The 15,172-nt window shown below is 45.0% G+C and overlaps 1 protein-coding gene across 1 annotated transcript; it reads left to right on the top strand.

The window, feature by feature from the left end:
- Positions 1-2,813: 2,813 nt before the first annotated feature.
- On the top strand, positions 2,814-12,852 carry ODC1 (ornithine decarboxylase 1). The gene is made up of 11 exons (XM_018920763.3): positions 2,814-3,109; positions 6,029-6,177; positions 6,344-6,517; positions 6,686-6,858; positions 7,148-7,282; positions 7,452-7,533; positions 7,861-7,944; positions 9,222-9,384; positions 9,473-9,585; positions 9,859-10,073; positions 12,375-12,852. Exons 2-11 carry the CDS (start codon positions 6,076-6,078, stop codon positions 12,514-12,516), a joined length of 1,383 nt encoding a protein of 460 aa, XP_018776308.1. The 5' UTR covers positions 2,814-3,109; positions 6,029-6,075; the 3' UTR covers positions 12,517-12,852.
- The last annotated feature ends 2,320 nt before the right edge of the window (positions 12,853-15,172 follow it).

Here is a 15,172-nt window from a genome sequence, read left to right as displayed (position 1 = left end):
AGCCCTACGTGGAGAGAAAGTGAGGAGGAGAAATATCAGGAAGATATGGTCACAGTCTCCTACCAACAAATGCTTTTCCAGTGCCCTCTTCTGGAAAACGTTTTTGGCCCAAGCAACTGCTTCATATGAGGTAGTCTGAGACTGGTGACGACTTGCCAAGAGCTGTAGGAGCATCCCCCAGTTCTTCACACCCAGGATCTGCTCTGCCCCTGCTCTCTCCCTGTGACTGGTGGAGCTGGGCAGCTGCTCATGCCCTTCAGAGCAGCTTGGCCACACCCTCAGGGCACTAGCCAGGAAAGAGGAAGCAAAGGATATGCCTCCTTTTTTGTACCTGGATATACCTGAAAGATGCCCTTGACTGTCCTCTGGCACAGGGACTCAGGGGTCCTGAACTGGAGCACCTCCTGCAAACATTATGCTCCTGAAAGCCAGCCCTTGCCACCACTAGCTCTCAAGGATCCTCCAGAGACAAGAACTGGGAGGAGGATGAAGTATTTGGTAATCCTATCATTTTGAGGAGCTGATAAAACATTGCTATTAAGTATCTGCAAAATGCATCAGTTCCTCAGGTAATTGCATCCTGTGGCTTTGTCTTTGTCACCTCTTTCCCTTGGAGCAGTCCAGCCTTTGCTCCCCAGCCTCGGGAACAGCTCCATTTTGTCTCACACCAGGGCAGTGGCTACCCACTGGCCCCTGTCCCCCTGCCCCAGCTAAGGTCAGTCAACTGGGACACCCGTGGGGACAGCCACAGGCTCTGCTCCAGCTCCAGCCAGAGGGGAGAAGGTGGAGAGTACCAGAGTTGTGTTGGAGTGCTGGTGCCAAGTGTTGGCCATTGTCATTACCCAGGCCACAGGCCCTGCTTTTGAGCCAGCTCAGAGAGCAGCTGGCTCCTGTGGTGGTAGCACAGCCCTTCCCTTCCCTCTCTGTCTGCCTTTCCAAAGCTTAATTCCAACTCAGACTACTCTGTGATTCTGCAATCCCTGTTTATTCACAGTCAGCAGAAGAAAAATGAAATTATATCTGCTGCCCACAGAGCCAAACCTAGAGGCATGTGAACCCCATTATTTGCCCTGTTAACTGTCAGGGGAGGTGGTGTGAAATTCCTCAGGGGTTTTGATGAGTTATCTCAGCAAAGACAATGCTTGTGCAGTGGCCCCACTGCAGCAGAATTACTGTTGAGGGCAGGTAGTGTCCTTAGGACCAGCTGATGTAGGTGCTACACACTGGAATGGTTTTTCCCCACTCCTTGCTCTTATTTAGAAAATTTTCTGTAATTGATGCCTGGATGTGTGATGACATACACACACATCAAGTGTGTGTATATATATGTATATATATATATATATATTTAAAGTACTTTAGAATATTTTGTTCTTACTTTCATTAAATTATTTTAACCAAAACCAGCACCTCTGTCCCCTGGCATTTCTTTTGGTTGTGTCCCAATCCACATTTTGCTCATTACCTGCTTGGTGTTTCCATTTATTTCAATCCTTTAAGGTATTGTTTTGCAGCCCCAGCCTGGTGCCCTCCACCCTCCATCTAGCTCCAGAAGGCAGGGGATATGGGGTGGGCAAGGTCATCCCATTGATCTGCTGCTGCCTGAGCTTGTTGGGAGAGGTGGGAGGATGGAAACTCTGAGGCCAGTGAGCACAACCTTTTGCTTTGGATACTTCCACAGAGTATCCCACATCCCACAGTAGCTAGCATTTCCCATCACTTTTCCCCATGAGGGATGGAGGGTTTTCTCCCTTACAACACTCACTCACAGCTCTGCAGGAGGGTAGGGGCTGCCAGATGCCTACTTTCATAAAGTCATTAAAAGAGCCTTTGGTGACTTCGAGATGGGGAGCAGGAGAACCCTGAGATCTGCCCTGCAGCAAGGGACTGCAGAAAGGTTACTCGCCTCTCTTACAAATGCTCCAGAGGTGGCTGGGTGTAAAAATCACTTTTTCAGCATGGCAAGGGCAGCTCCATCCTCCTACAAACACTGACAGGGCAGGAACTCGGTCCATAGGGCAGGGACTTAGTCTATCTACCATGGGGTGAGGCTTAAACTTTTTAAAGAGAGGGGGAGAGGGGCAGAAAATGTCTGTCCTGACAAGGGCAGAAAGCACCGTCGTTCAGGGCTAAACCAAAATTGCATTGAAAGGATCAATTGATAATTTCTTACACCTTCCGTGGACGCCCATTTCTAAAACGAGCCAGTAATACAAAATAACCTTACAGTGGAAACAACTACCAGTGTCAGAACAAGAGCGGATGGAAAACTCCGGTCAGTGTTAGGGGAAGTGTTTTGGATAACACCTCGGTGGTCAGAGATGCAGGCAGGGGCAGCATCGCTGCGGACAGCAGCCAGTGCCGAGCAGAGCGGCTGCGAGGGCCGCACAAATTGGATGTCTCTGTCGCCCCACCGACACGCCGGGTGTGACACACTCCGGGTCCCCTGGCTCAGCAGTGCTTTCCTCCATTTGCCAAAGGCATCGCTTGAAGCCAACAACCCTCCGGCCTCCTGCAGCTGCTTTTTCACGCTAAGGCTGCGGTACCGACCCCGGGGTACCAAACCGGCGGCGGGGACGGCGCGGGCCATGCACCTGCTGGCAGCCCGCAGCGCTGGGGTCGCGCACATCACCCCGCATGTGGATCCCGTCCCGGGAGGCCCCACGGGGGAAGGGGCCCGGGCAGGACACAGCCCGCGCAGAGGCTCGGCACGCCCGGCGCACGGCAGGGGCCGGACGGGGGCCGGACAGGGGCAGGGGCCGGGCCGGGCGGGGCGGACGAGGGGCGCCCGGCGCCGTGCGCATGTTCGGCCGTACGTCACAATAGCGGCGGTGGGAGCGCGCCCGGTCCCAGCCGATCGCGGCTGGTTTGAGCTGGTGCGTTGCCACAGCGACGCCGCGGCGCTATAAATAGGAGCGCGGCGGCCGTGGCGAAGCTTTGTCAGCCGCGGCGCCCCGCTCGCCCCGCCAGCCCCGCTCCTCCTCAGCCGGTCCGGCGCTCCCGCCCGGCTCCGCGCACCGCGCCCGGCTCGCAGGAGGAGGGGGAGGCGGCTCGGAGCGAGGGGATCGGCTGCCGCGGGGCTTGACAGCAGCTCCGCCACCGCTGCGAGGTGAGGCGGGCGGCGGGATGTGCGGGGCTATGCCGGGGAGCGGAGCGGGCGGGCGGCGGGGCCGCGGCGGAAGCGGCCGGCGCGGAGCCACGTGTCTGCGGGGCCGCTGGCAAGCGGCGCGGCCCGGGCTGGGCGCCGGTGCTGCCGCCGGGTACGGGGAATCCCCGGCTCCGGTGGGGAGGCGGGAAGCTCCGGGCGGCTGTAAGCGGGCCAGACCGGCTCGCCTGGGGAGCATTGGCGGCGCTTTCCGGCAGCGGGGGAAGGGACGGCCCCGCCGTGGCCGCCGGGCTGTTTCCGGGGTGGGGAAAGGCAGGTGCGTGGCAGAAGCAGGGCTTGAGGCGGCCGGGCTCGCCTCTGGGCTGAGCGGCGCCGGGGCGCTACCCCCCTGCACACCCGGCGGGCACTGGCCTGGGCCGGGAGCAGAGCAGAGAATCACAGAGTAGTTTGGGTTGGAAAGGACCTTAAAGACCACACAGGTCTAACTCTGCCTACGGCAGGGACAACTTAAGTAGACCCGGCTGTTCGGAGCCCCGTCCGACCTGGCCTTGAGTACCCCGAGGGATGGGGAGCGAGCCCTTTTCCCAAGCGCTGCTCCCCGGGCGTCTCGGGGTGGGGGCCGAGCCGCAGGGTGATGTGAGCTGTAGTGAAGGTGCAACCCGGGGCTGACAGGCGCCTCTTCGGGAAGCCGCAGTGTCAGGCTGGGCAGTGCCTCGTAGCCGAGCCGGGCAGCGCAGCTCCAGCTCGGCCGCGTCGGGCTCTGCTGCGGGACCGTGTGGCTTCGCAGGGAGAAGGGCGTCGGTGAGCGCAGGGCAGCCGGCTCCGTCCGTGCAGCCCGCAGCGCTCTGCAGGCTCTGGAGTCGGGGCGCCTCGGGCACCTTTTCAAGACGCAGCTTGGCTCTTTGAGTACCGAGCCTGCAGGCATGACTCAGCTCTAAGTACAGCTGCTAAATAGGGAAATGCTCTGGAGAACAAATTCTAAATGAGCGTAAATTGCCTTTCTTCGGGGGGAGCTGCAGACACTTTGCTCACAGTCCAAATAGAAACATCCTTTGGGAGGCTGCAGTTTGCACCTACATGATCGTGTTCTGTCTATATGCTGTGTAATTACACTGTAGTTAAAATTGTGCAATGAGGTGGAGATGGAAAGCTTGCAAAAACTTCTTAACAAAATCTGTTGTGGCCAGTAAAACTAATTTCCCTTTTACATGTTAAAAGGAAGAGCACTGTTCATGCAGCTCTCTGCAGAGGGGAGGTTAAACTAAATTCTTCCTGATGGTGTTCACATCTCTTAACCATAGCTGAAGTCCCTGAACTGCATTCTGCAAAGCTGCAAGTCTATGATGAGATGCAACTTCTCCTTAGTAACAAGCACCTCCTGAGAAGTGTTTAATTTGCTGCTTCTTATGGTCCTTTCAAAGAGGCTTTAAAGAGAAGACTTTAATCCAGCTTGTGGTAGAATTACCACTGCACGTGAATGAGAGCAGAAGGAGAATGAGGTTCAGTGGATTGTTTGGTTTATTAGAATCAAAGCTTAATCTAGTTTGAATCTCAAATTTGATTTGTCTCTGATAAGTGAGAAATGATCAAAAGATATGAAGCAGTTCTTATTGCCATAGGTTTCTCAAGGTTGAAATGAAGTATAATTGCTGATGTTTCAAAGTTATTCAATAAAATTCAATGCATGTTTTTATATACATATATGGAATTAATGATTCTGTTGGGGTTTTTTCTGTTGGTCTTGTTAAACTGTGACAGCTATAAAACATCCTTTTTCAATTCACAGACTTTTTGAAAATAAGGGAAACAGTAACATAAAATTAGTGAATTATTCAATTACTCAATTATTAGTGAATTTGCATAATTTTCAGTCCTAGTCTGCATGACCAGTTTGAGTGTAAAAATTGCTGGGAGAAGGAAGGAGGCTGGATCCCGTTGCATGAGTGACTTGCAATGCTGAGGTCTTTGAAAGGTAGCACACACTCTGCTTAACAGCTTGATGGAGAATGCTGTTCTGTATTTGGACTACCCATTGAAAAGGTGGCCCATGGACTTCGTGGGTCATGGATGGCAGAGGAGTGCACTTTTGCTCTTTAGCTGTAGTTCTCAAGGGACTTTCTACTTAGCAGGTAGATTTGTGTTAGCAATGAAGGTTTGTAAAATCTTGTTCTGAAGTGCTAATTGGGATCCCTGTTAAGACTTTTTCTGCAGGTCAGAGTTAGGAACCAGTCTCAAAGTATGTATCTGCCACTCATGACAGCTGAGGTTCTCATGTAGCTTGGAGGTCATTAGTAGCCAACAGAGCAACTTCAAGGAAAGCCCTGTTCTCATGTCTGCTCTATGCATAGTCTGAATTGTATTGAGAATCCAGATATTTACCTGGCTTGGACCTAATGAGAGTTGTTACTACTCAGAAGTCAGTAAAGTCTTGGATTCTGTTGGCAATAACAAGTAAACCCTTTCTTCTGAAACTGGTGAGCTAAAATAGTGCTTAGGAGTTGTTAAAAAAAAAAAAAAAGTCGTAAGTAGATGCTAGCCATAATATTAGTAGCTCTGATGTGGAGGTGAAGGAAAAGAGAGCAGAAACTTCCAGAGAGCCAGACTAATAATAACTGAAAGTATTTATTTGATTGCTTTTTTTCTTTGAGCAGATTCAGAACATCATAGAATTGTTGAACAGGGGAGAACTTGCCTTCCAGCTAGCAAGATTATTTTGGCCTGCCTCCTTGGTTCTGATTACATCTGTTCTGTCATTATGCAAGTGTCTAATCTATGCAGCTATTAGTGATCACTGTAGGAGCTGTATAATTGTAAATTATATGAGCACAAAGTAGTGGTCATATAATGACTATATGAATCTAAGTGAAGTATTGAATGTAAACTATATGAACTCAAATTTAATAATTAACTTTTTTTTTTCAGCACTTCATACTCAAGTCCTTTCACATAAACCTGAAATCTTGGAAGTCATGAGTAACTTCAGCAAAGAAGAATTTGAGCTGACCTTCCTTGATGAAGGCTTTACTGCCAAGGATATCCTTGACCAAAAAATAAATGAAGTGTCATCTTCTGTAAGTATGATAGGAAAACCACTACATTTCATGATGCTACAAACTTATAAACTAATAGAACAAGTTGTCCTTGCAAATGATCCACAAGACAGCCCCCTCAAATGCTGACCTCTAGGCTTATCCTGTTATCTGTTGTTTGTAAGGTTAAGATGTGTGTTTGCTCTAGGATGATAAAGATGCCTTCTATGTTGCTGACCTCGGGGACATTGTGAAGAAGCATATGCGGTGGCATAAGGCCCTTCCTCGGGTGACCCCCTTCTATGCCGTAAAATGCAACGACAGCAAAGCTGTTGTGAAGACACTTGCTGTACTTGGGGCAGGATTTGATTGTGCTAGTAAGGTGAGATCTCAACTATCTTCTGATCTGTGATGCTGGTATCTGTGCAGCCTTACAAGCCATGTTTGTGTAAAATTCAGCATAACCGAGTGGTTTTGCTTTTGTAATTCTGATTACATTAATCACCTATCTAGAAATATCTTCTACAAGTGTAATCTGTTCTTTCTTCAGACTGAAATACAACTGGTACAAAGCATTGGTGTGCCTCCTGAGCGAATAATATATGCAAATCCCTGCAAACAAGTATCTCAAATCAAACATGCTGCCAGCAGCGGTGTGCAGATGATGACATTTGATAGTGAAGTAGAACTAATGAAAGTTGCAAGGGCCCATCCAAAAGCCAAGTAAGTAATGCTAATTGTTCTGTAATTCTTCCATGGGTTCTCAAGATACAGAAATATCTGCTTTATCTGAAACTTGTTTTTCATAAGTTAAAGGTAGTCTGCAAAACTGTGAACTAATAAGCATACTTTTAACTAGTGAAATCTAATCTTGTAGAGTTTACTGGCACTTCAGGGAGAGATACACAGAGCAGCTTGTATCTTTAAGCTCGGTCTCATTCTGAGATCATACCTGCCTGGTGATGATGTCTGTTATATTGAAACTCAACTGCTCACTTTGTCCTGTTTCTAGGTTAGTCTTGCGCATTACCACCGATGACTCCAAAGCAGTCTGTCGTCTGAGTGTTAAATTTGGGGCTACACTTAAGACCAGCAGGCTTCTTCTGGAGCGTGCAAAAGAGCTTGACCTTTCCATTGTTGGAGTTAGGTGAGCTGACAGTATCAAAACACAATTGTACTAAATAAGTTTCCTTTCCTTCCTCTATTGTCAGGTCTACCTGACAACAGAGATGCCTTTTTATGTGATTACATGAGTTTATACAAAACTTCTTGAGTAATTTGCCAAATAGCAACTGATATTTTGCATCTTTTTCTAGTTTCCATGTTGGAAGTGGATGTACAGACCCAGAGACCTTTGTTCAAGCCATTTCTGATGCCCGCTGTGTGTTTGATATGGGAGTAAGTCTTTTTCTGCTTTCTGTGGAACTACTGCTCAACTGTTGTGGCAAAACTGAATGAAGTGTACAACTGCTATGGGGTTAAAAGCTAGCTAAGTCCACTGACTTGATGTTGGAATTTTTTAGGTCCTGGTAGCTTACTTTGACCAGCTTCGCAGAACTAAAATTGGCAGCTAAAATTCAAATTACTGTTACTTGAACATGTGTTAGCTCTGTTTCAAGTGTTAATGAAATGACTTCATGTTGCTTTTTAAGCTAAAATGATAAATTATAAACTGACGTAAAATATAAACTTTTTTTGACAGTGTTGCTGTTCATTTCATTTTAGGCTGAACTTGGCTTCAATATGTATCTGCTTGATATTGGTGGTGGCTTCCCTGGCTCTGAAGATGTCAAGCTTAAATTTGAAGAGGTATAGCTTTGCTAAGAAGTTCTCAGGTTGTGGAATCTGCTTTGAGTGTTGATCTGGATTAAATAAAATCTTGCTTTTTCTGTTTGTATGCAGACACATTTGCAAAAATGTCTGCTTGGTCAGAAATGTAATTAAGAGGGAAAGAGGAATTATTCTGAAAATTAGATGAGTTCATTAGATACATAGCTAAATGACTGCACAAGCATGCAGAAGTCTCAAAAAAGTAAAGCCAGTTTTAACTATAGACTTGATTCTTACTGGCATAGACTTCTTCCAGTTGGTGCTGTACTTGAGACTGCATAGATTGGCACTGCTCCTAAATAGGCCGAAAGGGTAGTCTTAAACCCAGACTGCCCTTAGGGGTGGCAGCATATGAGGTCAGTGTCGGATTTGATTTAGGACTAGCTTTTGGATAATTAAGTTCCTCGGTGTTTTCCAGTCTGCTTTACCTCAGCAATAGGTGTGCTTTTGGAAGAGGCAAGGGGGCTGAATATTGCCGGGTCTTCCACTTAAAGCAGTGTTGTCAGAGCACCTTGCCTTCTAACCGAAGGAGGTGTTAACTGTTACATGTTAATACGAGGATACAGCAGGTTACATAATACGTTTTCCTATAATAGTTGAGATAACATTGTAGCCCTTTTGGTACCTCCTAATGAAGTCTGGCTTCTCATAGTGCAGTATGGGCACGTGTGAGGTATCAAAAGCAAGTAATGTCATTGGGCTCCATGGCAAGATACAGTCATGTTGCAGTTGAAGGCAGCTTCAAGATAACTTCAGAACCTGGAAATAACTGTTCATGAAGGCAGCTGAATTTCAAGTATGATGGTAAAGCCCTCTGTATGCTTATGATCCCATGAGATGGCATCTTTAGGATTTAGTAAGCTGTGGAATAGTGCATAAGTAGCAGCACTACAAGTGGACTACAAATCAGATTTGAAGTGTGGGGACTTGCAGGGCATTAATGATGGTTTAATGAGCCTAGGAGGGGTGATTTCCTTCAGCCTCCAACATGACCTGCTTTGTTACTTATACTTTAGGCTGCAAGTGGTGTATGCTTTTGTTGCTCTGTATATAGTAAATTTAATTGCAAATGACATTTTGAATAAGAAAAAAAAAGCTAAAGCATTCAATAGAAATTACAATAGATGTTAATAGATGTTACATGTTTCACTAGTATATAATTTTGAATTTGAGGGTCTTACTTCATCTCAGACTTCTAAGGTAGCACCAGAGTAGCTGCTGAAATTCTAATACTGGCATCTGATTTTTTTCCCTAGATCACAAGTGTAATCAACCCAGCACTGGATAAATACTTCCCTTCAGATTCCGGAATAAATATTATTGCAGAGCCAGGAAGATACTATGTTGCATCAGCATTCACGCTGGCAGTCAACATCATTGCAAAGAAAATTGTGTTAAAGGAGCAAACAGGTTCTGATGGTATGTAAATCAAGCCCTAGACTTAGATCTAGCCAACTGTGTGTGTCTTTCCAAGACTTTTTCTCACTGGTGTCCCGACTTCTTCCAGATGAAGATGATGCAAATGACAAAACTCTGATGTACTACGTGAATGATGGGGTCTATGGATCATTCAACTGCATCTTGTATGATCATGCCCATGTTAAGCCAGTCCTGCAAAAGGTATGTCTGTTCAGAAATATCGCATACTAGTCACGTATCATGAGTGTAGGAGAATCCTTGTCACAGCAGTCACTTCTCAGTTCACTGCTCCCTTCATGTTGCCAGACTGTGGTGTTTAACTTGTGACGCACACAGTGGAATGAACTCAAAGCCAGAGGTGAAGAACCTGCAGCAGCTCTTTCTTTTCTTCAGAGGAGGAATGTTACACTATGATATTACTTCTGGAAGCTCTGTTTTTATAGTCAACTAATTAAACTGCACTCTCTTCTTTAGCGGCCTAAGCCAGATGACAGCTGCTACTCCTGCAGCATTTGGGGACCAACGTGTGATGGCTTAGATCGGATTGTTGAGAGGTTCAATATGCCTGAGCTGCAAGTTGGTGACTGGATCCTGTTTGAAAACATGGGTGCCTATACTGTTGCAGCAGCTTCTACTTTCAATGGATTCCAGAGGCCAACAATACATTATGTGATGTCAAGACCAGCATGGTTAGTAACTAAGTATCTTGATCCATCAGTACTTCTGAGATCACTGTAATAAATAGCTCCTATCAGTTGGCTACTCTGGGTAGTTTTGGTGCCACAGTTCTTGTAAAACCTCCTGTTGGGGAAGAAGGCAGTGCTTCTGAAAGCTTTTGCTGTGTGGTTAGAAAAATGCTGATGCTACTAATTACTTTTCTCTGTTGTACATACTTATAGGAAAGATGCTTTCAAAGGGGCAGTGTTAGGAGACTTCATTAATCTGAATTCTAGCTAGTGTTTTCACTCTTGCACAACATACAGAATCATTATGAATTCTTTACATTTAGCTTGTGACTTGTAATCAGAGACCAGTCAATCACAGTTATAATATGTTGTCTTCTAAGTTAGTAGCTTACTAAATCCTGACTGCAGGATGCAGGGATGTTCAAGTGTTGCTTCACAGTATGATCTCTATGTTTGTTTGAGAGCTATTCCTTGGTTTAGGTTGAGCTCTGGCTCAGTGCTCAGTGCAGAGTGCTAGATCTCCATGGGAAGTTATTAAGCAGGTAAGTAAAGAAAGTAGGACTACCTTATAAGTGCAAGGATACTGTGAAACTGCAGCTTAAACAGCAACTTAAAGTAACCTGTGTGCTCTGCATTGTAACACAGGTTAATGGATTGCACCTTTTATAAAAGTGGAGTTTCCTGTAAGAGGAAGCCCTTACCTCTCTACTGGTATCTGCCTGCTGAACTGGCGGAGGGCTTTTGGGCAGAAGTGTTACCCTAAAGCATGACTACCTCTGCTGTTGGGTTGCTTTTGAATTTATTGAAAATCTTTATGTTCAGGGGAATTCCTGACATAAAAGTAAGAGGAAGCTTCCTCTTTTCTTCTAATCCTGCCAGTATAAGCAGGGCTTTTATTTTTTCTTTCCCTTAGTGAAACCTCCAGTCAATTGAAGCATTTTTCAAAACACGTGAAGCCTTTAGACTTCCCTTAGCACTCCAAAACTGTGTCTAATTGAACTAAAAATGGCTCAGTGGGAGAATAATTTGCTTTTTCTCACTGTATCACTAGGTTGCTGTTAAAATTTAATACTCGGTCTGAGGCATGCTGAGCTTAATTGTGCAAACATAACTGTAAGGCCACAGCACAGCCCTCTTTCAGGCCTATGTGTGTTTTCTGTTTTGACAAGAGAATTCTGTGATAAAGGCTGGCCTTTAACTGAGAGGCATGCATCAATGAGATTACGGTGCAGATCTTTCTAGGACAGGCAAAAGTCTTTTGCAATGTCATCTACATAGTCTAGAGGTTAACAACTAAATTCGTGACTAGAAACTGTGAAAGATCAAGGACAAGATTATTACATATGTCTAAGTAAAAACCAGTAATACATGAGGAGCCATGCAGGGGCACAACTGTTTGCCTTACATACCTAGGATGACTAGAACTATAAGGTGACACCAAGCTGAGTGTCGCTATTGACACATCTGAGGGATGGGATGCCACCCCACACCTGAGAGACCGGGACAGGCTTGATAAGTGGGACTGTGGGGATCTCATGAGGTTTAACAAGACCAAGTCCAAGGTGCTGCACCTGGATGGGGGCAACCCCTGGTATGAATCCAGGCTGGGGGATGAACAGTTCCAGAGCAGCCCTGCTGAGAAGGACTTGGAGGTGTTGGTGGGTGAGAGGCTGAACTTGACCCAGCCACGTGCTCTTGCAGCCCAGAAAGCCAAACCTGTCCTGGGCTGCATCCCAACCTTTCTATGAATCTATGAACTAAGTCCAAAAACTCAGTTAACTGAAGTTCTTTTCAGCTGTGTTTCAGTACAGCTCTTATCTGAATATGGAAGGAGTTGCTTGTTTTATACTGGTCTGGTCAGCTCCTTTATATTCCTAGTCTGTTATCCATACTTCTTGATTCAAGTTACCCAGTGATGTGAGGGTGTGGGATAAGTAACAGTCAAGTTGTCCGGGATTTTCACATCTGAAATTCTAACTATTGAGCACTAAGTCAGTAAATCTGTATAGCATGAGGTATAAAGATGTAGCTGCATGGGTGCATCTTTGCAAATCTAAATCCTACACAGAAATGGTAAAATCAGCTTGGTACTAGCACTTACCCTAAACCCTAGCCAGCCGCAAGTGACCTGCATGGATTCTGCTTTAATTATTTTTAATTTTTTCCCTCTATGATAATATCAGGATTGCAGATGATGCATGAAGAATTAATTTCATACTCACTGGCAATTTAAAAAAATGTACATTTTTAGGTGGATTGCATTGAAACAGTTTTTGACTCACTCTTTATTTTTTTTCTTTCTAGGCAACTAATGCAGCAGATCAAGGAGCAGGGGTTCCTAGCTGAGGTGGAAGAGCAGGATGTTGCTAGTCTGCCAGTCTCTTGTGCCTGGGAAAGTGGAATTGAATATCCAGCAACTTGTGCTTCAGCTAGTATTAATGTATAGGTAATATTTAGTAACTAAGTGCAAGGTTAGTCTTTGAATTTAGGGCATTTGGGGGACTGTTAACTTAATTCTTGGTAGAATTTTTAAGTGTTTTTTTTAACATTTAGGTTTGGCATAAATGCAAGAAAAATGACTAGGAGATGGGTCACAATTATCTGTGTTCCTATGGAAACTATTTGAATATTGTTTTATATGGATTTTTATTCACTTTTCATGTATGCTACTAAAGACTGACCCTCAACTGTCAAACAAGTATTTGTAGCTTGTGTATGGCAGAACGGGCTAAGCTTAGTGCTTTGTGACCTACCTGTTTTAAAATAAAGTATATTGAAATAACTGGCCCCATGTTTCATTAATCTGTAGAAAATTAGTGTGTCATAGATGGCTCTTACAGCATATGTGAGGGCTGACCAGATGCTGCAAACCCAGAACTTACTAATAAATGGATCTCCCCTACCCTTGCTCTCTCAACTGAACTGAAGGAAACTCCCTCAATGGGTAGGGAAATGGAATTGTCTTTTTTCATATGTGATTAGAAGAAAGTTGACTGTCAACAAGTTGAATACTGTGTGAACTCTTGTGAATTCACATTTGTTTTTCAGTGCTGAACATGAGTGTACCAAGTTGCATATTGCAGGTTCAGTGCAGTGCTGGTTTTCTGCAAGTTAGTCTGCAAGTGCTGTGGCCAGCACTGGTGGCTGTTTATAAACACATCTAGTCATTAATGAGAGAATAGAGCACAGCCTCCATGGGTGGCACACTGCTTGTTATGTGTGCCAGAACTAAAACAGGGTGCAGGAAAACCCAGGAAGCTGTCAGCCTGTGGCTGACAGGCTCTCTGACCTGTGTTGCCTAGGGCTTTAGTAAAAAAGAGATAAGAAATGGGACTTGAGATCTTTTGTATGTGCAATATGATTAGAACCGCTTATTTAATGTTGTGAAAAGATGTGCCACCCTTCTGCCTAGATTAAATGTGATAACTCCTAGTATTCACTATGTAGTGTCATCTAATACAGGGGGTATTGGTGATAAAATAGTCTGCTTATTGAAACAGAATTCTGACTTATGTTTTAACCTATGCTAGTTTGCTGCCACTTTTTGCACTAAAATTAGAGAATGTTTCTGATAAACTATTTGGTTCTATAGCTGGATTTGATCTATTTGCCAGAAGATCCTAGACTGCAGGCAAGCCATAGCAAATGCCTGATGTGTAAAGAGAAAGATCTTAATGTATCGAGTAAATTCTTAAAGCTTAAGCTAAGTTGGAGTAAGTGTTAAAATTTGAAAGGTTGGCCTAAGGTTGGTATTGCTGATAGAAACAGTGACTCCAACAAGAGAAATAAAGCTGTTTTTTAGCTGTGTACAAGCAGCACTTAAAGGCAGTGTTTAACCTCCATTCTGGCTTCCAGCAGAAACTCCATTAGCTGAATTAGTAGGGTAAAGAAGAGTGATGGTACCTCATTCCTGAGTCTCTTGAAGCATCCCAAGTGACTTTATTTGCTTTATTCCCAGCTTCAAGCTTGTGATTAAAATAGCACTTGCCTTTATTCTTATGCATATGGCAGACTTCAGTACATACACATAGTGGAGCATTAGCCTTATTCTCATAGAAGCTCACTGCATCCAAATCAGGGTTTCCTTTAGCTTCTCCAAGTTCAACTGGAAATGTAATGATTCTTACATTACCTCTGTAAACAGAGGTAGTAAATGGTAAACAAATGTTAATACTGTAACAATTCCACATCTTTCGCTGCCAAAGCTAAGTACATTTGAACAGGTGTGCAGAAAATATACTCTGAGGAGCTGCAGTTGACTAAAGGACATGTAGCTACTTTGCCAAAGTGCCTGTTTGAAGGCTGGGGCTGTTTTGAGTCAGAAGGAAGTTCAGCTGTCGTAAGACCTTGTGTGATACCTGCACTAGCACCTACTGTCCTGCTGGGAAAGTGGCACAGCCTGTCTTCCCCTACTCACAGCTGGTGGAGATCATGTCCAGCAGGTAGTTTGGAGGCAATCACTTGTGGAAACAATTAGTGAGTTTCACTGAGAAGAAGTTGGCAGGTTGATTTCAGTAGGTTTTGTATCAAAAATCCAAAATTTACATCTCTACTGGAGGCCAGGACTGTAGAAGCATACTAACCGGCATTTCGATCCATATGATGCTCCCCAAAAGAGATGTAGCTGACTGTAGTTTTTTACCTTTCTCTCCTATGGCAGGTATGTCGTAGACTTGGCTGATGTTCTCTAAGCCATGTCGAACAAGTGTGTCAGCTGTTTAAAAATGGCTAATCTGAAGCATCTTCTGTATTAAAAAAAAACAATAGATTTTGCCAAGGGACTTTTAGTACTTGCTGGGAGTAATAAGTGTTTGCAGTAGTGCTGGTGTGTCTTTAAGCAAGACTTAACTTTCTCAGGTTGTGCTGAACAGATGTTCTGGGCTTTGGGATACTTCATCTCACGGCTGCCTGGCTCCTGGTTTCCACTGAATCTTAGTTGTCTGTTTGTTAATTGATTTTAAAGTACCCCAAGTGACAGCATTTGGTCATAGGTTTACTGTGGGTATTCCCTACAATCCACAATAGGGAAATTTGTTTATTGCTGGAGTGGGGACCATGTAGGACAGCAAAGACATAACAAAGTAAGCAGTGAGCTCCTATGG

Source organism: Serinus canaria, chromosome 3, assembly GCF_022539315.1.
Source record: "Serinus canaria isolate serCan28SL12 chromosome 3, serCan2020, whole genome shotgun sequence".
Lineage (NCBI taxonomy): Eukaryota > Metazoa > Chordata > Aves > Passeriformes > Fringillidae > Serinus > Serinus canaria.
The sequence above is the reverse complement of the archived record's forward strand: the minus strand, read 5'-3'. Positions and strand labels throughout refer to the sequence as shown.

Excerpts from the sequence above, each read along its gene's own strand:
- ODC1 (XM_018920763.3), top strand. The coding sequence starts at position 6,076 with ATGAGTAACTTCAGCAAAGAAGAATTTGAGCTGACCTTCCTTGATGAA. Across the intron at positions 6,178-6,343 it reads TAAATGAAGTGTCATCTTCT|GATGATAAAGATGCCTTCTA; the intron begins GTAAGTATGATA and ends TGTTTGCTCTAG. Across the intron at positions 7,945-9,221 it reads TCAAGCTTAAATTTGAAGAG|ATCACAAGTGTAATCAACCC; the intron begins GTATAGCTTTGC and ends TTTTTTCCCTAG.